This window comes from Hyposmocoma kahamanoa, unplaced genomic scaffold (genome assembly GCF_003589595.1).
Source record: "Hyposmocoma kahamanoa isolate Upper Pololo Valley unplaced genomic scaffold, ASM358959v1 224, whole genome shotgun sequence".
Taxonomy (NCBI): domain Eukaryota; kingdom Metazoa; phylum Arthropoda; class Insecta; order Lepidoptera; family Cosmopterigidae; genus Hyposmocoma; species Hyposmocoma kahamanoa.
The window spans coordinates 10,231,878-10,256,993 of NW_020653743.1; the positions used below are offsets into that span (position 1 = coordinate 10,231,878).

The 25,116-nt window shown below is 36.2% G+C and overlaps 1 protein-coding gene across 7 annotated transcripts in view; it reads right to left on the reverse strand.

The window, feature by feature from the left end:
* Positions 1 to 25,116, reverse strand: part of LOC113228233 (protein pangolin, isoforms A/H/I/S) — a 255,470-nt gene continuing 230,354 nt past the window's right edge. For 4 of the 7 annotated variants that reach the window (XM_026461499.1, XM_026461496.1, XM_026461498.1 and 1 more), the window contains exons 9-12: positions 10,780 to 10,987; positions 8,948 to 9,113; positions 6,348 to 6,417; positions 1 to 3,819 (exon numbers count right to left, since the gene is read on the reverse strand). In XM_026461499.1, the coding sequence (XP_026317284.1) occupies positions 3,453 to 3,819; positions 6,348 to 6,417; positions 8,948 to 9,113; positions 10,780 to 10,987 (811 nt within the window). In that variant the 3' untranslated portion in view covers positions 1 to 3,452. Of the gene's footprint in view, positions 3,820 to 5,183; positions 5,335 to 6,347; positions 6,418 to 7,892; positions 8,047 to 8,947; positions 9,114 to 10,779; positions 10,988 to 25,116 lie in introns of all 7 variants that reach the window. The other 3 variants (XM_026461501.1, XM_026461500.1, XM_026461497.1) reach the window with 3 other exon arrangements.

Genomic DNA, 25,116 nt, shown 5'->3' on the forward strand with positions numbered 1-25,116 from the left:
TGGGACCAGACCTAATAATTGAGTTTTCTAATTTGACGAATTTCTCTACAAAACATCATGAAATAATCTAGCTCATATGAGCTGTCTTTACCCTCTTAACAATAAAAACAACCTATAAAATCTATCAACATAAAAAGACCTTCAGAGGTATCGGGCATTACGAAACACCAACTGTTATTTTAATAGTTACAATTTGGCACAGATATTTTATAATAGTTAAAAATATTATCCGTGTCTCCCTGGCTATTTGAGTCCTAGATGGTTTTGGCACAGGATTTAGAAAAACATCATTAAAATACAATTAAAGTTGAACGTAAAAAGCACTGCGAAGTTAAAAAAAACAAAATTCCATATTCCTTTTTTAAATCAATTCAAAAAATAGAACTTAAAAATTAAATTTAATGCAAAATCTAATTTTATAATTAGAAAAAAACTATACAGTACCCATATTATTCTCGTTTTTTAATTTATTGCACATCGGATTTCATGCAAAATGATACGGAAGAGCAATACATGCAAAAATAAATGTCGCTTGGTAAATGAAAACCGATACTAAGTATCTCTGTGGATATTATCTTTTGTCACTATTAAGACAGGTGTAATAAAAAAAAGAATTATCAAAACAAACTAATCAGAGGGAAAGTAACCTTAATTGGTAAATAAATTCGATTTCTATATTGATGTTATTTTTGTCCGTCAAATAATACACCATATTTTTGTCAGTAAAAATAATACACTGTTGGTCTTGAGACTTGATAAATCAGGATTATTCAAAAATATTATTCCAAATCACGAGAGCACAATTTCTATTAAAAATCATGGGTTATCGATATTTCAATTAACAACATTAAAATTCTTAATAATAACAATAAAAAAGTAATTAACAAAAAGAAGTGGTGGATAAAACAAACCATCCAAGAACATTCCGAGGGCAATTTTTTTTTATAATAAGATAAATGCAAATATTTTACCAAAAATGATCTAATATTACTCAATGAATTACAAATTTTTATATACAACATTGTTTATAATGGGGTCACGTTTTGTAAAAATTGGTAAAATAATTTCGGATATGCACGTCAATGTATTCAACTAATATTTTTCTTTAAACTTCTTTTTTTATATAGTAATAATTATGTAAGTAGCATAGTACACTTACTACCTAATATGACACAGTTAGATTAAACCTATTTTATACATTTACATCATGAATGTACTTACACATATACAATAGTTGATTATGTACCAAAATGCCTTTTTGCAACAAAATCCATTAATGTATTACATCGACAAGACCTGCGGGAATAATAAAAGCACAGAGAAACTAGCGCTCCGCATTCCAGCACGAATAAAGTCAGAATTACATTGTATGATTAAATAGCCTTCCAGTTCATTATAGCAATACTAGATGGCGCTTTAACTAATTCCATATTAAGGTATTGTAAACTCGGCGAAACTGCATTTTAGTAGTAAAACATATATTAAGACGAATAATAGGCCAATATCGGTACATTACCAACGATAAATTCACTCATACAACGTTCCTATTCTAACCTACGACAGTCTAACGTGTTCCGCACAACGGAAAAACAATTTTCCCTTTGCCTCTGCCTTAAATTTTACTTTTTACATTTTTAAGCAAAGGGAAAATATTAAAACTAAAATCTCTATCGCTACATGGAACCTTATTGGTGCAGGCCATTCGATATAGGAAATAAATGTCGTTTTTTAGCACGAAAAGTCCATAAAGAGAGCAATTAGAATTATATTATGTTCAATAAAGGATGTAAAAATGTTCCTATTTGGAAATTTCCGAAAGATAAACTTGAGTGAGGCTTACTAAGGAAATTGTATGTGCTTAAAAAGTAAACCAATTGTGTATGAAAATCCGAACTGAAACCAGAAATTTCATCTTTGTAATGTAAAATTTCTAAGAGGCCACGACACTTAATATTACACGGGACGTATGGGTTTTTTATTCTTGTGTTATAACTACATTATCAACCACTGTATACCGTTCATTTTTACATCCCATATTTACCTAACAAGAAAAACAGAAGTAATAATGACTTCTAACTCTGATGTCTAAAGAAACATTTAAAAGAATTACGTCTGTAATTCCCTTTTTTGGTACACTAAAATCATGATTAATTCACGATTGTGGTAATAAATCCATGTTTTTATTATCTGAATACAAAAATTCAAAGTAAAAGTTGTTTTACCGGGGCTTTGTTTAGCTCAGGCGCTTACTAGATGGCGCTGTCAGGTACTGCTGACAATAATATCGATCAGATAATATTATTTTGACATACATAAGAACTTCGAAACGATCAAACAACTTTTGACGTACTATTTTGGTTGTGTGATCAACACGTATTAGATCTTACAATTGTTTGATGTCGAACATCGACATGATCATACACGAATCTTCCTTCGTACCTTGTAATTATGAGTTGTAGCATCTGGTGCAACGACGATGAAAACCTTGTTCCCCTCGACGCAAACGTGAATTGATCGTTTTGAAGCTCGTTAATGCTCTCTGGTAAACATCTCCTTTTCATAAACTTCATTGAAATAAAGAAAGTATTTTTGTCTTCAAATGAAAAAATGGCACACGAATGTGACTAGCTATGCAAAAATAGTTAATTTTGTATTCCGATATTAAATAATATGGACTGTTGAAATGCAAATACATGACTTGAATTAGGCTCACGATTTTGAGATCATTTTGAATGTGACTGTTTTGTATAGGCAGTTGTTTAAATACTTTGCATGATTTTTAGAAGTACCGCGCATTTGGTTGTAAAGGATGTAAGAATATTTATTGTAGGTCATAGAAAATACTTTTTTAATCAAAAATTAGATGGATGTACTTTTTAAATACTAGATTTTTAAAGTTACGAAGTGTTACTTTCAAACACAGTGCTGTTGCTACGATTACATTGTCCACAAAAGTATTTTGTTAGTGGTATAGCTTACAATGGTCTAAAAACTGTAACGTAACACATCATATCTATAAATAACGAATAAGTTGAAGACCCAATATAATACAAAACAGTATAGTACACATAAATGCGGGTACTTCCAGGCATCACACAAAAACACGTCAATATTTTCAATTTCAGAAATTGGTACCTATTTTTATCACAACCAACACGACTTGCTTCCGGATCCATTCCCAAGGTGGCGCTGCTTTACTTACTAAAACTCGACAACAGATGTCGCTACGTGTACTTTTAAAAAATTGCTATTCCGTTAAAGTTCCTTTCGTTTTATGGCAAAGTTTCAAATAATTTCTATAACGATAGACTCTGTAAAGATTTTACCTCGGCACGAAAAGTTTGTATTAAAGAAAAGAACCTCGAGCTAAAATGCGCACAGAGTGTATCGCAGAAACGCAGCACCAATCCTAAAGTCGTGTCCGTATGTCCTTGACAGGACAGGCACTGGCACTATGATACTGATATCACTTCGTGTCCGGGCCTAGCTTGGGCGGCTCTGGGCCAGGATTGGCTGGTCAGCTGTCCGACGGAGAGGGGGTTGTTAGCGTCGCGTGGATTGGTACCCACGGGGTTCCGTGGCGGGTTGGGGGGAGGGTCTGACGCAGGGGAGGCTAGGGAAGATAATGCTGATAAGCCTCCTGGACTCGACGCTGAGTTGAGAGGCGTATCAGCATCCCCGTCACTGGATGCGTCAGACAATTCCTCGAGTTTGACGTCTTCTTCAGAGCAGGGCGACTGGGGCGTCGTCATGGGCAGAGGCACTGTACCCGATGCGGCCGCCAGGGCTTCCATGTAGCGAACGCACTTCTTCTTCCGCCTAGAAAATGAGTTACATGTTAGGCGTTCCTCAGGGATCGACTTTGGGACCGTGTCTGTTTCTTTTATGTACATACTCTTAAAACCAATTATGTACTGTCATGTACTATAAAATAGAGGAAAAAAAAACAATAGTTATGTCTAAACGACCACCAGAGTGAAAAACAAAAGCTTTCTTTCCAAACATTCTTGCTTATATGTAGTATGTAAAAGAACGACACAGTCCCTTATATCCAAAAAAAAAAAAATCTACGACAACATCGAACACACAAAAAAACGACGATCTATAATTATAAACAAATGAAACCAAAATGACATGCGTGGAAAATGTTACGAAAATTAAATAGAAAACTAAAACACTCATGCCGAGTTACTTTGAAGAAGCCGTTATGAGACGAAGAGCCTACGGAACACTATCACTGACAAAACTTTGCTGCCATTGTTCAAATCATATGGAGAAGGTATCATCAACAGACATTCTTTAGGACTTGTAATTAGTTTTTGGATTTTGTCGACTCTTTTCAGGTTTTGTTATCCTTAAGATTCTTGAAGCAAAATTATTTATAGAAGTGACAAACGAAAAAGTCACCTTTCGGGAAATAGCCATTAATGTTTCTAAAATAAGTTAAAATTTGAAAACGCGAATTTTTCGTGTAATGATGCATTGCTTTCAAATTGCGACGTGCAATAAATATCTCTCACATTACATCAACGTGATAATATTTCTAAAATGAAGGATGGTGATTGTTCATTTTCGGAAACCACGCTGTAAACAGTAAAAAAGAATGCTTAAAATTTGACTATAATACTCTCAAAATTTTTTATAAAAATACAAATAATGTTACTAATTAGGAACATTAAAGTTAATGGTTGTTTGTAAAATTGAACGTAGTTAGCCGAGTTTGCCAGTGAATAGTATGCCTTTAACAAAGCTAAATCGAACTCCTAAAATCAAAGATAACAAAACATACTTCAACGTAGACACAATCCTACAGTCAGGCGTTCACGACACTCATACATTCAAAGATGAAAATCTTAGAAATGAGAATCCCTTTTAGGCTTTTAATTTTGTTCACAGATTGTATTTGATAAAGGATAATAATAATCTTGCTATACGATCAGAAGAAGACAGAAACGGGAACGTTTTGAAAGTTCAAAAAGAAAAACTATTCGTTTATAAATAATGTATTTTTTTTCTTTACTGTCGAAAATAAGAAAGTTGGTATCAATACATATGAAAGTTAATTAACGAGTGACACAAATGTAGAAGTAACTAAGGTATATATAATAAACAGTAAATAAATGTAACATCATAATGTCTAAAAGAAATTCTCAGTAAACCCACACTTCAGTTGACCAACTGACCGTAGCTCCGTCGGCGGTGGGCAAGCACTAGAGGTTCACGTAAGTTGGCTCTTGGGGGGGACTGCCGACCAGACTGGCCGCGGGGAGGGGGGTTGCGGGCTCTGGTCGGAGCAGGCCGAGCCCGGAGACCATGACGCTACTTGACTCAGGACTAAGGTAGTATCAGATAATATAAATAGTCAAGAAGACCAAGAAGTGATGGAAGAAAATGACATTTGAATCGTAAACGCAAAATATAAAAAAGGACGGGAAAATAAGATAAAAACAAATATGGATAAGATGAAAAATAAAGACAAATAAGGATACGTTGTGAGTGCAGGATATACAGATAAAAGTGGCAGAGGTGAAGTAAATAGTTGTGATAATAAAGCAGAAACATTAAAATAGGTAAAAGTAAACAAAATTTTGAAAAAGGATAGAGGATCGAAATAGAAACATTTTATTTCATTTCACATTAATAATCAAGAGATGTAAATAGTACGTGTAGAGTCAAGTAACGTTTTGGCATGTTAATTAAAAAAGATAATCGTTTCAAAAAAGCAAAAGGAGTAAAACATGTCACCAATAGTGCCCGCAGAAATCAGCATCAGATCCGTCAGAAGCGGCAATCATGAGTAGAAAAAACATATTGATAAGAATAATGTACCATCATTTATAACAGTATAATCTATGACTAAAGGAGCGAGCATTTCAGAAAATGTGTCAAGATTTTTTTGAAAGCTTTTTTTTCGACAAATGATTGCCCTTCCGAATGCTATAATCTAATCTCCTAATCGCTACACACTGTTGAGTCTACTTTCAAAAAAATCTACTTTCTTATTTCTTTGTGAAAAGACACATTTTCTGATTGCCGCGCTCATAACTTTATACTTATAAAAATAACCTTATGTTTTATAAAAAGAGCACTGCGTAACAAAAATTGCAATTTTTGATATATAAAATATAAAAAAAAACACAACATATAGGTAATACAGTTTACGTAATAAAAGAAAGAAAAAATTTACGACTGGGCTCGTTGCACAGGAAATAAAGACTAAACAGCCAAGTCTTTCCACATAGAAACAATTATATATGTCAACAATAGTATAAATTCAGTTGGTTGTTTTTTATAGACGGCATAAGCGAAAAATAAATTTAAAAAAAAATATTAGGAATTTTACTAACCTGCACGGTTTGCACCATTGGTTCTGTTGGTCGAGGCCGTATCGCGCTCGACATTTCTTCAAATTATTTCCTGAAAGTATTGGTAGAACAATTTAGAATCTATTCAGTGCGATTTCTTCTTCACAAATCTACATTTATTTTTTGTAGAGTTAACACTTCTTTTTTTTTGAAATTTTTAAACCGTTTTCGTTAAATTATAATTTACAAATCTGCAAAATAATTTAATAAAATTTGTCTTTGAATTTATTGAAAATAAAATATGAATCCGAGTAAATCCCACTTCTTTTTTTAAATTAAAAATCGTCAAAATTATAAATACGAAAATACGTAATTAATGTAAAAGCTGAAATAAATTTACTGGAAATCATATTTGAAGCTCCTTAAAATAATTTTGCTAACACTACGAACAAGCGTCATGCACCAACCCCCTCGAAAACATGTTAGTAAGTACCACATGCAAGGGATAGGATTTGGAAATGAATGGGCAACAACGGAAAAGACATTGGTTTTAAATAAAACATACTACACGCTTCCAAAAATAAAACTAGCTACACTAATATTGCTTCGAAAAATAAAAACCAAATCATGACTCATAAGCAAATTGAAGCAGAATAGGTTCTTCGGAATCAAAATAAATAAGTTCATTTGGCCAGTATCATTAAATAAACACCGCAGACACAAGAAGCATCGGTGTCACTATCTCCTGCGAAGGCTTCCTCAGATCCTCTCTCTTGGGTGAATCGAGACGTGGCAGCTCCTTGTCATGCATTCAGTGTCTGTCGCCACTTCGGCGCAGTGCGCAGATAGGAAGGCTGTCCCAGCCGATATCGTAAACTATCCCGCCGCAATAAACATGCACGCTCCCCGTACGTAAGCTCTGGAGCAGAACGGAACAAAAACCGGGACAACCTTCGAAGGAGTCCACTTGAGGTGATAGCGAAAAAAATAAATAAATGCGATAAATATTTAAATAAAAAAATATTGTAAAAAACTACAACCTTGTACCCCTTCAACCATAGACATTAGGCAATGTGACGCCAGAACAGGCGTTGGTTCGGAGTTCAAAATAATTGATCTTTTAGAGGACGACGGGTGCGGGATGTGTGCGGGAGGGGAGCGATGAGCGTCTCCGGACAACGGGCTTAATCCTTCATTAATTGACCTCATTTTTTTAATGAGTGACAACACGAGACGCCCATTGCTCTGTGTGGGTGTATGGGAACCGTGACCGAAATTTGCATTCCACCTGATTGTACGTAGAACTCACTACTGCGCTTAAAATAAAGTAAGCTGCCTTGCGTATACACTAGCTTGCTTTGCGAAGCAATACTAGCCGAGTTTAAGTGGCAGGTATTAAAGCATGACCTAAGAAAACAAGACATGTGTTCAGATTCCATTTCTTCGTCCAAAAAATTTGTTTAAAGAAAAAGAGTCCGGTATTGAAGTATAAGTCCACTGGTCTTGTTTTGTCAGGGCATGTTTGGTCACAGGAATTAGGGATAGGATGAGGATGAAGGCGTCATATCGATGGAGTCAAGGCAGTACCTCCATCGGTTGTCTCCTGTTTTCGTTTCCTCTTCTTGCCCCTTTGCGTATTAGCCCTAGACGACCAATCGGGATATAGCTGCATATGGAGCTGGCGTTCTCGCCGGGCCAGCTCGTAATACTTGGCTTGTTCCTCGCGACCAAGCGCGTGCCACTGAGCCGCGTAATATGGAAACAAAAGAGAAATGCACATCGACGCTGTTCTCCCGTCCAGAACCTACCGCTAGCGCCCCTAACAACTACACGTGGCGTACTATCGATCCATAATTCCGATAGCTATCAAAATCACCACAAATGTCCAGCTAATCATCCAAAAAATTTTGACTAATGAATTCACCGACGATTACACGACCAAACTCGACAAAACTCAATTTCCGGTAGTTAATTTTGTTAGTTATCGATATTATGCGATATCAAATCGATAGTTGACGATTGCGTGTGAACGATCGACAAACTATGAGGTCCGCAACACTAGCCCCTAACGCTGGTGCTAGAAAAACAGCCCCGAAAAATTTTGATCCTACGGAATGAAATTGGCCAATTGTGACGTTCCTCACAGAACCTATTCTGCGGTCGGTATCGGAGTCGCGCGTTGTCTAGACATATAACAAACCAATATAGTTTCCGGGGGTGTAGGGTGTACAGTACACGGTCACTGGACGACTACAGTACACAGAACACGCAACAGCTAGCCGGCGCGGGGCGGCTCGTGGCCTGTGGCCAACTCTGAGACTGGACTCGAGGCTAGGCCGCCGCGCGCCGGGCCCGGTCGTGAGCAACGCGCCCAGCCGCTTTTCTAGCACAGCCACCGACGGCGCCGCAGCACGGAAAACAGTTGAGTAACACGCACACACACTCACATACGGGAACGGGTCGTTAACAAGCCGTGTTAATCGGGACCTGGACCGAAGCTACGTCCGATGTTAGTGGGTGCCGGGGGCTCCGGTGCCAGGGGGGAGCGGGACCTTGCCGGGGGGGAGGGGGGACAGTGTGGGTGAAGCGAGTGTACAGAAGCGTCGACGTGCCCCAGCCCGCGACGTTGCCCGTTCTAGTACCTCCCAACTCAGCGGGACTTCGATCCTTTTTCCGTTTTTTCTTTTTGGAACCGTAACCGTAGTTGTCGCGGGCGCTCCAGCCAGGGTAAAGTTGCATGTGGAGTTGTCTCTCCTGTCTCGCTTTCTCATAGTACTTTGCTTGCTCCTCGCGACTCAACGAATGCCACTGTGTTACGTAGAGAGCGTTACCAACATACGTCCTCGACACACTAGCATTATAATTAACACTCATAACTGCTTTTGGTTTGACAGAAAGAGATGGTGCATTCCTATTGTTGTTAAAACTAAATCTTATTTACATAATTTGAGCACGATGACGTCATGATTACAAAACATGAACAATTTTCATTCCATCTCTTTCTCTCCCAAATATGCACCAACATCGTGTTTTTAATTAAGACCATTGTATATGTAATCCATGAATAAGACAGAGTTACTCTTGTTAGGAATGGAACCACGTTCTCGGAAGTCGGGTAGCGGGTTCGGTTCCCGGTAGCGGCGGTCAATTGCTTATTATTCAATACATTATAGCACTGATCGCTTTAATGGACTAAGCATATACTGTACCTGGGGAATAATTGGAGCGCTCATAAGCATTGATGCCAAAAATTAAACCACATAACAAGGTAATGCTTACGCGTAATCATAGCTTAGAGGCTCAGCAGCGCATATAGCTTGTGAAATTGACCTCAAACTGAGGCTGTCATTATTTTGTCATCTGTTAATGGTTGGTAATTACTTTGCGTTGTTTAATGTAATGTTATCAAAAGTGTAGGTACCATACGTTACATATATTTTGAAGTTTATTTTAACAAAGTGTCTGTAAATTCACGGTTTGTTTAATATTATCTTTAATAGTACTGCTGGAGGGTAGTAATTTAAAAAGAAAAACTTAATGATGGAATAAATCGCCCCGCCCTGCCGTCGGACTTTTTTGTCATAACCGTCGTAAGACGTACGACACTTGCTCAGCTTTCGATACATTAATGTTTTCTACTAATCGTCGTAGGCCTACCATTCTAGAACAAGGTCGATACAAGCTGCACCTCAAATATGAAGCAAAAAAGAAAACACGTTTATCCTTAAAAACTTTGTCTAATTCTGGTTAGGACAATTAGTCAAGAGAAGGACGAAATAACGTAGTGTTCCGAAATGGGCTTTGCCCATGTTAAAGATCGAAAAGTTAATGAAATTTGAACTGTAATAATATAAGAAGAGTCTTAAAGTTTGGAAGTAAAGTTGTGCAAGTGAAGTTATGAAAAATATTTTAAAGCGCACTCCATAATATCCCTCAGTAATTATTATGTCATTCAGTATGTTTCTCTTTACGAGTTAGAATATAACAAACATTCCTTACAAGATTAACAGTCAAATTATCAGCATTTGTGGTTAAACACCTCAGACTAAACTGTTAACAATTAAATTAATTAATTAAAAATGAAATATATAAAAAAAAGATAAATCATAATAAATGTAAACATATCTTCCTTGAAGGTTAAAAAAATATTCACTGTCTAGATACATAAACAAAACAATGTTTTAAAATATTATTGAAGATTTGAACAATGTTTAAACTTTCGTTTTACTTAGACAGGTAAGCGAAAGTTTAGCTTTGCCATTATTTATTTAAAAGACCGAAATGTTGTTTTGTTTTAGAGGTAAAATGTTAGCACTAAGAACAACTAATATACCTATTGGTGTATCCATTCGAAATATATTTTTTAAATTAATTCGTTTGTCCTATTAACTAAACATTTTACCTCAAGAAACAATCGACGAACATACCTGTTTACCTTAATTTATAAAAATTACAAATTAAATTTCGAACTCACCCGTCGTCCTAATATTTGGTTGATGGCAGCAGATTCTTTGAGCGTGCATTCGGCCACCACCTTCGCTCTCATTTCCTTCATATAAAGCATGAAGGCGTTTAAAGGTTTCTTTATGTGGGGCTTCTTATTTGCCTCCTTGTTGTTTGAGTTTGACGAGCTCTCTGCCGGCTTGTCGCTCGTTGAACTGCTGTTGCCTTTTTCTAGTGACCTGGAGATAATGAAAAAACAAATATGAAGCTAACGGAAAACAGTTATTATCTGTTCGCAATGAGTATGTATCAGTGTGTACAATTAATTTATAATATCAAGTGACGGGACGATCAATTCGTGCGCCTACTGGTAAACTACACGCCTGTCCAGAACAGTTGCAGTGGCACTCAGAGCTTTAAATCGCAAAGATCTGAGGGGTACTGCCACTGCAATATAAGTTCATAAGTCCCATGGGCCTGTAATTTCACCAGCACGCTTACACTAACATTACTGCTTGGCGGTAGAAATAAGTAAGGTGGCAGTAGGTACTTTCCTGGACGAATTATTTAGAAGGAGCTCTACCGATACTAACGCTATTTATAGACAAGTTTAAATTTTCTGCTATAGTAGCCATTTACTTTACAACAACGTGATTGGCGAACATGCACAGTACAGAGCACGTCTCTCTTACAATTTAAGATTTGAATGCAACACTATGACTCTTACTCTTTAGAGTATGTAATTATTTATTTCATAGTTATCATTACACAACAGGCCTTGGCATATTAGCCTTATCACACGTCCACAACATTAGCACGAGTGTTAGCTCCGTAGCTGAGCTAGAAGGAATATTTAAAAAGCCAAATCAGGAACACGGCTCGGACTACTTATTTCACTTTCCGGAATTGAAACTCTGAGTCTATTCTTTCCATAAAACAGTATTCAAATAATGAATGAATTGACTGGGAAACCCAAGAGCTTGAATCTTGCCTAACACATACCCATAGAAAGTAGAAATGTCGTTAGCATTTGGGGCACCCAATTTTAGCCATTTGTTGTACTTTTTACGTTTGTATTTTTATTTTTTCTTTTTGTCATACCAAGTGATGGAACGAACAAGTCGTGGGTCTAGTGGTAAGCAACACGCCAGTCCATAACAGTTGCAGTGCCACTCAAGAGCTTTAAGTCACAAAGATCTTAGGGGCACAGCCACTGCGCTCGCCACCCTGAGACATAAGTTGACAAGTTCCATATGCCCGCAATTTCACCAGCACCTTTTCAACAGCACCAGCCATTCCAAACCGGAACACAATAATGCTCACATTCCTGCTTGGCAGAAATAGCTAAGGTGGCAGTACTTTCCTGGACGAACTCTTTCACAAGGAGAGCTACTAAAATAAACTGCGTACAATATAAACTTCATATTTTATTTCTAAATTAATAAATATCTCACTGTGATAAAATTTTAAAATGGTTACATCGTTACTAAAAAAAAGAATTAATTAATTCCATTGTTTCTTATGGAATTAATACGAAATTAGTTTTTCAAGGACGGAAGCAATTGATATCGAATAAAACTACTCCTATCGGAAATCAAATTCAAATACAGATTTGTAGCAACAGATTCCAAGCAATAGTAACGAGTTAGGTGTTAACGACGTAGACAGACGGACGACTATAAACAAGCGAGCGTCCGGTTCGAAATAGACGCCCGTATCCGGCGCAAGCGCACGCTGACCGAATACCGGATTTAGAACGATATAAAAAAAAATTATACAACTATTATGTATAAATATTATCTGGTGTTCAGTACCAACATCATCGGTACTTTTATGTGAACATTATAAGGGTGGAAACTACTACATCTATTTCCACCTAACAATATCAACCTAATACAGATAAAACTATTTCTCAAATAGATAATGTACGACGTGGTTCTATCGATGAGTCATCAACAACCCATGTATACGTCTCAGTGATGGGCACAGGTCTTCTCTTAGGCGACGGATGGTGACGCGGGCCTAAGTGCGCTTGACGACATCACAGATTTTTCCAGCCGAAATTCTAAAAATATCGCCGAAAAGCTCATGGTAAATTTCGCAAATACCTTCCGAAAAAGTCGGAGATGCGATGCCCGGATTCGAACTCACGGCCTCTGCTTGACAAGTTGTAGGTCAAACCAATATGCTACCATGTTTTATCGATGAGTAACCAAGACCATAGTGTAGTCACACGGTTTATTGAACAACTTACACAATTGTGTATTAAGTACATAGTTGGAGTCGTTGAAAAGTCCCAAAACAGTTTTATTTGCCAGCAGTGACTGTAGCTTGTTAACTCTTTCTTTCTGGGAAAACATTATGTTTATAACAAAAAATATGATCTAGCCCTTAAACGACATTGGTTAACGATAATAAACAAGCTGCAAGTGGCGCTGTTGACCGCTTGCAGATAAAAATAGCTATTAAAGTGATAAGTTGTCAACTTTCCTGATAGTACAAAAGTAAGAAGATAAAATATAGATTCATAAAAGATATATCATAGAAAAGGCGTTAATAAAAAGAACAGTTAAGTTTTGAACTTCAATAGTATTATAAAAAGTTGTCAAAAATATATCAATATCACAAAAAAAAAAACACAAAACTATACAAAAACATTCCCTGAATCCATGTCTGGTCAAGCGATATCGTATTAAAGACAGTAACTGTACAGTTGAAATCTAATTCTTCGCAATAAGGTTGAGAATGTAAAATATAACAATGTGCATTTGAAAAGTTTTAGGTAGTCACCAGATATCGGCTTGGACGAAACGGACAACGTTTTTTACGCTCTTTAGGAAATTTTTGTAATGTACCTTCGAGTTTGTATGAACATTGCCACACTGGGCGCGGTGCGGTACCGAACGCTATGACAAACAGGCGGACCGGGTGCGGGGCGGATCCGAGGCGAAGTTGCGAATTGTATACCATTAAATTCTATGCAACCGTTCACACAGAACGGTAGCAGCGGGCGCGTTTAGGGAGAGGTGCTTTAGCGGGGTTTCACGTTATATTTGTGTGTTTTTACTGAGTGCCTGTGTGTGTTGCTTCCGTAACGCTAATAAAAGCAGAAAATTTTCTTGATCATTATCCAACAGCGACGTGGTTTATTCTTTGAAATATATGTTGAAACTTTTGGTATCACACTGGCCGCCTTCGGGCCGCTATTCCGCCGCTAAGTATCATTTTTCTGAGCCTGAGGTTAAGGGTGCTGGTGAAATTGCAGGTACGAGTCTGGTCAACTTCAAGCTGTTTCAGGGTGACGGGAGTAGCCGCAATGTTCCTCAGGTCTTTGCGGTTTAAAGCTCTGAGTGGCACAATTGCTATGGTCATTTAACATTGTAAAACAAACCGATTTCGTGTCTAAAAGCGTAGTGTCTTCCTTAAGCGTCGCGTAGGGTGGGACTCTACATCAAGCATGCACACACATACGGGTGCGATGCTGTTGCGTGTTGTCGAGTGAGAGATAGCCTTTAAGCGTTCGCTTAAACGGCTTGCGGTGGCGATCATTTTATTAGAGAGTGAATGAGAACAAGATTTACGGCATTGCCAAAGCTTCCGCGACTCTTGAAACGGTGCTTTAAACATTTTAAGTTTATTGTCTTATTATAGTAAAATAAATAACAAATAGGTACAGTCAAGATCTCATGCAAGCTTCACAGCGAGACGGGATACATTAAGAGTATTTTAATTGAAAAGTCGTATTACAAAAATACTGCGTGTCAGATACAGATGTATGGAAAGACGACTTGACTCTAGATTCCACACAAATATGATTCAAAGTGTAATCCATAGCATTTCAGTTCATTTGAAAAGAGAAATCCCTATAGTGTCTTCATCGTTCTTCTCAGGGAAGGAAGTCGGTACAGTGAACGAACAGTAGCTTAAAAAATTACATTTTGAATTCTAAATTAATTTTACTATGGAATAAATGATTCCTTTTTTTGTAATACCAAGTAACGGGACGAAGTCGAGCGGCTGGTGGTAAGCGACACGCCTGTCCACAACAGTTGCAATGCTACTCAGAGCTTTAAATCACAAATATCTAAGACATAGAGTTGTCATCTTATGTCTAGACACCCTGAGACATAAGTTAACAAGTCCCATGTGCCTGTAATTTTACCACAACCCTCCAAAGCCCAAACGCAGTAATGCTCACATTACTGCTTGGCGGCAGAAATAGATACGGCGGTAGTACTTCCTTCAATGAATTATTTCACAAGACGCTTTACTGCTAATAAACTTCGCCACTTTGGATCGCTCTTATCGTAAGTGAGTTGAACGTTAATCTTAAACGACATACTCTTGACTCTGTAATCATACTTCTTTAATTTTTTTGAAATGAGTGTTTATAATTTTAAAATATGTTGTTTTTTCTAATTTATGTTATAAGTATTTGAAATTATGATGTTTTATTGTAATTCATAATTAATGTTCTGGACTGTATTGTTTTATTGTAATTCATAATTAATGTTCTGGAGACACCTGTTGTATAGAAGTTGCCAGTATCAAAATAAATATAACATCAGTATGCTCGATCAAATATTATGCATACAGATTATATTGAAAGCATATTGTCTATTTGCTAATTGATTTCAAACAGTTGAAATGAGAAGAATATTTAAATATTTACTGTATATTTTTCTTAATCATAATGGTTTAGTACATTTTCGACCTTATGGCCTCTTCTTACAAAGAAGCCTGTGCTGAAAAGTCGAACATATGGTGGTTGTAAATAAAATTCACTTTAGGCGCAACATAAACAATCTTTCTTTAAAAAATATCGAACAAGAAGTACTGCTCAGCACAAAAAAGTTTAAATTCAAAATACTTTTCTAGACGATTTAATAAAACTCGATTCGAAACAGTAAATTATTGATGCTATATCATCATCATTACGAACTAAAAAAATAACAAAAGCCAGCTGAAAAACGATTTCCTCTTACAAGAGATGGCCATTCAAAAATAGCACCAATAAAATACAGTGGAAGTGACAGCATATTCATCTAATAAAGTTTTATGTGGCTTTATTCAAGGAATTGGTTTGAAATGAAGCTTGGATATACGACTTCCTTCGACGTTAAAAATGGGAAAAGATAAAAAAAGAAGAAAAAAAAGAAAAAAGATGGAAATCCGTTCACAATACGCGTACGCTTCCAAACGAGGTATTCACGGCGCACGCTGTAATTATGCGCTATGTAGAGGTAGCAGAAAAAATGACACCTTAAAAATTTTTCTTCCAGAAATGAAGCTAAAATAGTTTATAATTATGTTTTAAAATATATCTTAAAAACATCAGTTCAGGTTTCGACAGCATATAATTATATTTTTATAACATGCTAAATTATATAATTAGGGTGATTGTTGTTAAATAGTAATTATCAATAACATTATTATTCTACCAAAAATACAGTTACCGAGACAGTAATTTGAAAAGTCAATATTTGTCACCATCAAATTAATGAATCTGTTTAAACAACTTATTTTCCAAGTTATAAAATGTGAATTATATTAATTACATTTTTATGACATGTACTGTGGCGTAAAAAAACACTAGCCACTGCATATTTATTGATTACAACGAATTTCACCGGTCGCAATTGACCTTGACCATCTCGGTGGCCTAACGGTTACCATTGTGTATGGTGCATGACTAGGTCAAGTTCGATTCCCAGTAGAACCAACTGTTTTTAATACACTTTTTAAATTGGCGCTGATTTAAGTGTTCTGGAGTTATTACATTGCTCTGGTACTCATAGTACCAGATAGTAGTCCATAATGTGTCTTTGACAAGCAATGTAGGTGTGTTTTTAATTGTGTCGTTTTTTCAGTTTGTTAATTTTTGGTATGTTCTTAACTTTTACGGGTTGTGACAGAATATCTTCGAGAGCTATGTCCACCATAATCCTCTGTAGCCGAGTCGTAGATCAAAATGTATTTTCTCATAACGTAACATATCTGGTTCTAAAATTTTATTAGAATTTATATAATTTAGGTGTGCATGCTTCATCGTCAACCTCACAGTCACTTTAAATCAGGTGAGGTAGTGGTCAAATGATTGATCATTTAATAAAAAATATTTTCGAAAGATTTTGTCGTCGATTGTACAGTTTTGATTTTTTTTAATTCAGATTTTATCACAATCCCATCACATTAGTTTAACTAATAAACTCCAATAATGTTTATCTTCCAAAATGTGACGATAAAAAATCAGTGGCCATTTTGAGAAACTGTCACGGTCGTTTGCATAAATTTGTATCATTCAAATATATTTTACGGTGTGTCCGGTAAAGTGTTCGGTATGTAATAAACATCGCAGCGGGATATCGATTTTTTAGGAACTCGATTTTTTTAGATCGATATAAATAATGTTAAATTTTTGCTAAGAATTTGGTTTTTTTATGTATAGGATCACCTTTCGGTGTCTGTTATTTAAAATGGCTTTAGTAGTAAAAATAAATGTAAAATCCGTTTTGAGACATATGATATTTCTAACTTTTTTAACACCCTGTTGACTTTTCTTCTCTTTATGCCAATATTACCGTAATATCAATAACTACTTAAAAAGAACTGAACAATAAATTGCCGCAACAGAAAAACATGTCACCATATTACGCGAAATACTAGTAGCCAGTTTTGAACCATCCAAAAAGTCATTTGCCACTTTTTTATTATCGTTTAACAGTTATTTTTTAGCTGACGGTACATCAACGTCACAGTGGCCCGTTAGCCCCAGGCGGCTCATATATCATCTTAATTAAATTTCTCCTCACCGGCTTATTTACATGATTGTACCTGGACTTTTATGTGGACATTGTGTGGCTCAGTGGCAGCGGATAGCGGACACATGAGAATGTGCGGTTTTTTAATGGAATTTTGTAGCTTTTTTTGACTTCTTATTCGCAATTGGAACTTTTGGTTAAGATTAAAGTGTAAAGTGTAGTATTTGCGGACTTAATCCATATCAGCCTTTGAAAATAAACTTCTTTCGTGCTAAAGTCAAATAATCTTTATTTCATAGGTAAGCAAATTACACTTGAAATCGTCATACTGATAAAACTCTACTGCTCATTCGTAAGGCAGATTCCCCTGAGAAGAATGAGCAAGAAATTGTAGGGGTTGCTCTTTGTAAATATACATTTGAATACATTTATCATTACAATATTTAATTTAAACATCTTAGATCGAATACCTTAAAGAGCTAAACGGATTTTTGTCAACCCAGTACGCAGAAGTTGTATAATTACCTTTAGTATAAAGCTTTTGTTTCACAATAGTTTTAAACCTCGCAAATGATAAATTTTAAATATCAATCGGAATCTTATTATAGCAACGTAAACATTGCCCGTTAAATGAAATGGTGTCTTTGTGAAGACGACTGTTTAAACTAAATAATTGTCAAAACTAGCCCCCAATTCTATCTAAGAGCAAAATGTACATTGTTTGCACAACTGTGGTGATGTACTGTAATATCTTTCCTAGTTCGCTTATCGCCAAACTTCGGAACTAATCCTTCATCAAGACAGTGTAAAATAATTATGCGACTTAAAAATGTCGACCCTCGGTACCATCTCAAAAATCCCGTTTAAAAGGAGACTTTCTATAGGCTAGGCATTTAGGTAGTCAAAAGAAGATATTTTTACAAAATTCTTTATTAACTCAAATTATAAAATAAGAAATTATTTGTGACTTTCAAATAAAGAGTTACAATACAAATACAATACAATCGTTCTTCAATTTTCACAGATTATACTAAACTTCACTCTACAATACTGCCATGTCTATGTAATCAGATTAGATAGTATAGTAGATTTTTAAAGATTGTTTAATTATGTGAGTAGGGTACGATTGGGGCTTCTCACTTCGCTCGAAGTGCGTGATGCAGTGAGCCTCAATTCTACTATTTCATGAATGTAGGATAATTGCAAAATTCGATGACATAACCACCAGTAGAACGCAATGCAAAACAGTTTGAGAAAACAAGGTCTCAAAGTTAAAATAAATCACTGAATGGATCTTATTGCTAATTATAGGATTATTTTTATTCGTGCATATTATTTGGTTATCCACGTATAAATGAGAATATAAATCTTTCACTACTATTCAGTATTTTTTTGGATTTTCAAATCTAGTCTTCGTGAATTAAGAATAATTGCACCATTTTGAGTTAAGACAGTATTTAGTTTCACGTGCATTATGTGATTTAAATCTCAAAGGTTTCGATATTTCCGAGACTGAAAACATCAATCTCGAGTTTCGGAACCGAGATTCCCGAAATTAAAGCCTTAATTATGTCTTAATAGTTCGCTTATCGCCAAAACTGAGACCCAACCTAGTGCAAAGTGTACAATGATTGTGTACTGACGTATCGTTTGTAAAACTCGAATCTGACGCGTTGAGAGGTGTAAGATTACAAATTTCTTTTTTACATGCAACTGGAACTTACGAGATCGTATTACTAAAGGAATGTCGCTAACGTTATAGGTAACGTAAGCATGGTAGTATATTATGTCTTTATTTATTAATTAAGCGAAGAATTTTGATCGGTATTTGAGTGAATCACGAGAGTAGAATATCGAATGTCACATAACATGTAACAAGTTCTCTATAATGTAATTTGTGAAGTGTTTCTGTAATCGACCATTGCAGTCTACGGCTCTACCTTTAGAATAATTCATAATTCATTTATTTATTGCAATCATGTGGTCGACATGGTGTATATTAAAAAAAAATTACAACAGTACCGACATGTACCCTGGTAGGGTACCGTTACATAACAAACATTCAAATTATTGAATTATTCTAAACAAAAAATTTTATATAAAATTCAACAAACGAAATCCAACTCAAATTAAACATTGAAATAAAATGGAAATCAATTTACTTTACATTATCATATTGATTATTAATTACATTTTATGTATTCATATTTTTAGTTCATTTATAGCTGTCCTTTGTCCATTATTAAATATATCAAACCATATAGTTTAGATTTTCTATACTGTTTTCCGTCTTTATATGTTCTGGTATTTTATTATAAGTTTTTACCGCCATTGCAAAGGGAAGTCTATAAGTATGTCTTCAGTACCTTGCTGTTTGCTATGGAGTGTTGGAACTTGACTCCAGCATTACGCTCAAAACTGGTGACCTTTGAGATGTAGCTGTACAGACGGATACTTGGCAATTCGTGGGTACGAAAGGTCACCAATGTTGAGGTTCTTCGTCCAATGCGAAAAAATTGGAAATACTCAGAATTGTCAAGGAAAGGAAGCTGCAGTATTTTGGCCACGTAATAAAGGGCAATAGATACCGGGTTCTTCAATTAATAATGCAGGGAAAAGTACAAGAAAAGTGTAGTCGAGGTAGAAGGAAAACCTCGTGGTTGAAGAACCTGAGAGATCGGTTCCACTTTTGCACACGTTCCCTCTTTCGTGCGGCAGCTTCAAAGATGAGAATAGCTATAATGGTCGTCAACCTTCGTAGAGAAGCGGCACACCAAGAAGAAGAAGCAAGGGGAATGACAATGATAATGATTATTTTCATAAGTATGCAAATCTGTTTAACCTTTAGTATAAAGAGCTTGTTTTACATTTGCTTTAAATATCTTAAAACTTTGCCAAAGATTTATAAAAAATATTAGCTAGTGATGAAAAAATATATCAGAGCGCGCCTCCTTAGCCAAAGGCTTAATATATTACCAGACAGTTTATGGATTCTGGGACCCTTAGACGAGGCTAGCACCAACGCACATGTTGACTCCACAGGAAACAGAGACGAGCAAGCTAAATGTCAAATAGAAGCTAAAAGGAAAATGCGCGAAACCAGATTCATCCCCTAGTTAGCCACCCTTACAGGCGGAATATTTTTTTCAAATTTAAATGGGACTACTATACTATCAACAAAAATTAATTATCAAAATCGGTTTACAAATGCCGGAATAATCGAGTAACATACAAAAAAAATACAGTCGAATTAACTTGAGAACCTCCTCCTTTTTTCAAGTCGGTTAAAAAGATGAACAAAAACTATGATGTAATGATAATGATGTGTCAGACAACCACAACCAACTACCTGGTCTCAAACTAGGGACTTCCCCGTGCTATGAGTACCAGACAACGGAATGCACTTTAAATTCTATGAATTCCCACCCAGAACCCCAGACAAGAACATAGAAATGTTAATTTCCGAAATTAGTCTTAACAAGAATCGAACCCCGGAACTCCTCAACCAGCTACATTTACAATTCAAACCGTTGAGCTACCAAGACGTGACATATAGTCCAATGCATTTTTGGACAGTAATAAAATCGATAAAGGTAAGTAATATTTTGTATCTAGGTAATTTTCGTATATAAACTAGATTCCATAATTGGAAATTAAATAACTTTTTTCCGATCGTTGTCGTGTACAATTGTTTTTTAAACAAAATTTTCAGACCCTTTACAGGTCTCAATGTCACGGCTGGCCTAAAAAAAGCCTATCAAAGCGATACATTCCATAATTCAAATTACACAAGTTTAAACGTTAAAACAATTTTACAAATTGCAGTTTTAATAAATGAAAGTTCCTAAGTGGGTACAAAAATGCATCTGTCACGCGTTGTAATTTGGCTTATCTTGATTTTGTACAGAAGGGTTCTTGTTTAAGGGTAAAATCATAATAATAGGCGATATTGCGTATTTACGTGTTATGTATAATGAAATGTAATTAACAAGTAGTCTACGTAACAAGTAATCTATATAAGTTATTATCGGAAACCGTAGTTTGGAGACAATCTTACCATACCTTTACCTATGTCTGCACGCCCGCTGCGTATCGCGTACGGACGCACACTATAACGGATCCTATGTAAATTTTTACTTAAATATATTTTTTATAATATCAAGTGACGGGATTTACAAGTGTAGAGTAACGTGTAGGCATTAAGAGCCCAGTTAAACGACGCGAAAGACAAGACAAAGGTAAGAAAAAAGAGAGCCAAGACAAGAAAAAGACAACAAGATCTAAATTCGTCTGAATAATAAAACCTCCGCGCGGTCAGCGCCCGGCCGCCGCGCGATTACCGCGTAGACCAAAGACGAGCCAGTCTCGCCCGCGCGCCCTCGATGCTCATTTAAGTTAAAACGTACAAGCGAAATAAATAAAGCGTACTTTGCCATGACAGTTAGATGCACGCGGATGCTGTGCGGCGGAATCGCGGCGTGATTGCGATCCACTCGCGCATCAGTAAACATTCCCGAAGCCCTATAGTAGCGCGGCAATCCCAACAGCATTCTGAAAACGTCATTATACTGGACGCACAGGGCGCGATACGCTTTCTGTGAACACTTGACCCACAAGCTGCACGTGTAAAAAGATTGGCAAAATACTTTAAAAAGCGTGAGCTTTACGTTTCTAATACAACGTGCAAACTGCGGGCCAGCATATTGTACCTTACTGCCAACGCCCTGCGCTCCCTGTTAATGTTAATGTCGTTGATACTATAAGAAATATGTTTGCCTATTGAGAGAAAACTATCACAGTACTTAGTTTCGAAATTAAATTGAAATAATAATAAATTGAAATTAAAGTGAATAAGGCATATGGACGACAAAGAATTTTTACGAGAATTAATTATTGTATACAGCGTAGTACACTTGTGAATTGAAAACTAAGTAAACATATTTTTTCCATCAAAGTTGTAAATGAGATCCACTCGCGCTAAAAAGGTACTAACCCTGACTGGGTTAAAAGCAAAGTAAACAATTAATTATTACGAATACAACAACGTTACGTTGTATATAGTGGTGACACCAATCATATCACCAGATAATTTAGTAACTCTGTGATCTTGGTACTGTTGAACAGACATATAAAATTTTGCCTAAAATCAATTCATTTTTTTCCCACTTTAAAACAAGCCATATCAAAAAAAGCAATCATGATTCATATCAAAAACGTCCCCTAACAAAAAGCGTGTAACTAAACATAAAGCGTTTTGTCGCTCTCTTTATGGAACCGTTCAAAACACAGTTATTATACTTTTAGATTAACCGTGTCGTTGGGAGGCACGTGGTGTCGATTAAAAGGATAGATTTTTTAAACAGATATCGTTGATTGATATGTTTGTTCGTAATTACTGGCCCCAGGTGTGTAATTTGAAGCTGTTGGTGACAATTTCAACAAATAGTATTCTGAACTAAGAATCCGGAATCAGCTTGGTCAGAATTAGCTTTATGTAAAGGAACTGTTGATATGAAATTATAATGTGTATGTATGTTTAATATAATAATATAACGCCGTAATTACCCGCACTCGAAGCGAGTAAATTTTGTCGCGCTTGGCTTCTGGCCGTAAACCACCGCCTTCTCGCCTCCCGCGCTTCGTACCGCAAGATGGCGGAGACCCCCGTTCGCGTTCCACGCGCCGTACGAGCTTTTTTATTATTAGAAAAATTAAAGTAAAATTGTGTAATAATTACAATGTTCAGCGATTAAAAGTGTTTTCAACGTTATTGGTATTTGACAATAATTATTTATTAATAATATTTAAACATTGATAGTTTATTATTTTGTTGTATTAATTGATTGATTATTCCTTGTACATATCCGAGGACTGTGTTATAATTTAATTAAATTTAAGCAAAATTTTGCATGCCTAGTCAGGTAAAAACATGTGTTCTGTAATAGTGTTTCATATTTCACATCACGTTTTAAGCAAATAAAATTTCATTTCATTTCCTTTCACTGTTATGAATAGGCGTTGTCGCTTAACACCAGGCGCACGACTTATTCGTCCCGTCACTTGCTGTTATAAAAACAAAAAAACCAGGGGCAACTACAAGTTAAATTTTCATTATTAAAACAAAGTTATAAAGATTTCTTAATATAAAAAAAGGTATATCGAGTTCTTAGGTTTTCGCGATTATTCCACATAGGAAATGAAACTATTTTTCCGGATTTAAATCGCGTATATTTGTTTTTTCGAACAAACCGACATTGTATGGGTTACCAAAAATAAATAAGGCTGACACCCCACTCCGTCCCATAGTTAGCCAGATTGACACACCAACCTACAAACTGGCTCAACACGTGGCAAAGGTGCTGTCACCATTGAGAGGGAACACTTCTACACTTGTGAAGTATTCATACCATTTCATCAGTGGAATTAATGATCTACGGTTAACTGATGATGACACCATAGTCAGTTTTGATGTTCAGTCGCTGTTTACCAACCTACCAGTAAAAGACTGCATTGAAATTGTACGTACATAGAAAGCTAAGGGAACATAATATGTCCATTGAATATGCAAAATTATTAGAACACTGCCTCACATCAGGCTATCTATTGTGGAATAATGAATTCTACCTACAAATCGACGGTGTAGCGACGGGCTCCCCGGTATCTCACGTTGTTGCCGATATTTTCATGGAAGACATTGAGGAGCGAGTTTTACCCATGACTCTAGCTAGGCCGAAGATTTTCAAACGGTAGGTTGATGATACTTTCACAATATTACCTAAAGATAGCATACCTTCTTTCTTGGACCATCTTAATTCGTTTAGTACTAAGATCCAATTTACTATGGAGCAAGAGAATTGTGGTACTTTAGCTTTCTTAGAAGTTTTAATTAAAAGAAATCCTAATAATACCTTAGGCCATACTGTATTTCGAAAGAAAACCCATACAGATAGGTACCTCCATGGTAATTCCCATCACCATCCTAGCCAGCTAGCAAATCTTTGTTTCAGAGAGCACATGGTGTCTGCGACAGTAATCATCTGGCAGGGGAACTTCAGTACATAAAGCAAGTCCTACATGCGAATAAGTTGAAGATTCCACGCCAATGCCGCAGGCCCCGTGTGAAACCACCAACAGTTGAACGAAGACCTGCCATTTTACCTTACGTGGGAGGTGTTACAGACAAGATCGGAAGAGTCTTCAGGCGTGCATCTATTAAGACCTATTTCAAGCCCCTGAGGAAGATTTCTCAGTTCCTGAGACCCGTGAAATGTAACATCCCCTTACAGGATGCAGGAGTTAACAAGCTTGACTGTGAGTGCGGTCTCTCTTATATTGGACAAACGAAGCGAAGTATTTGTACCCGCGTCAAAGAACATATAGCTGATGTCAAACACTGTCGCGTAAACAAATCTGCAGTCTGCGAGCATATCATGGACAAACCTACACATTCAATGAAGTTTGACAAACCCCAGGTCCTTGCAAAAGAAGTCCGTTATCTACCCAGGATGCTGCGAGAGGCCATTGAAATTAAAAAACATCCTAATTTCAACAGGGAAGATGGTTTCTCCGTACCACCAGTTTGGGATCCAGTATTTCCTCTGAGGAAA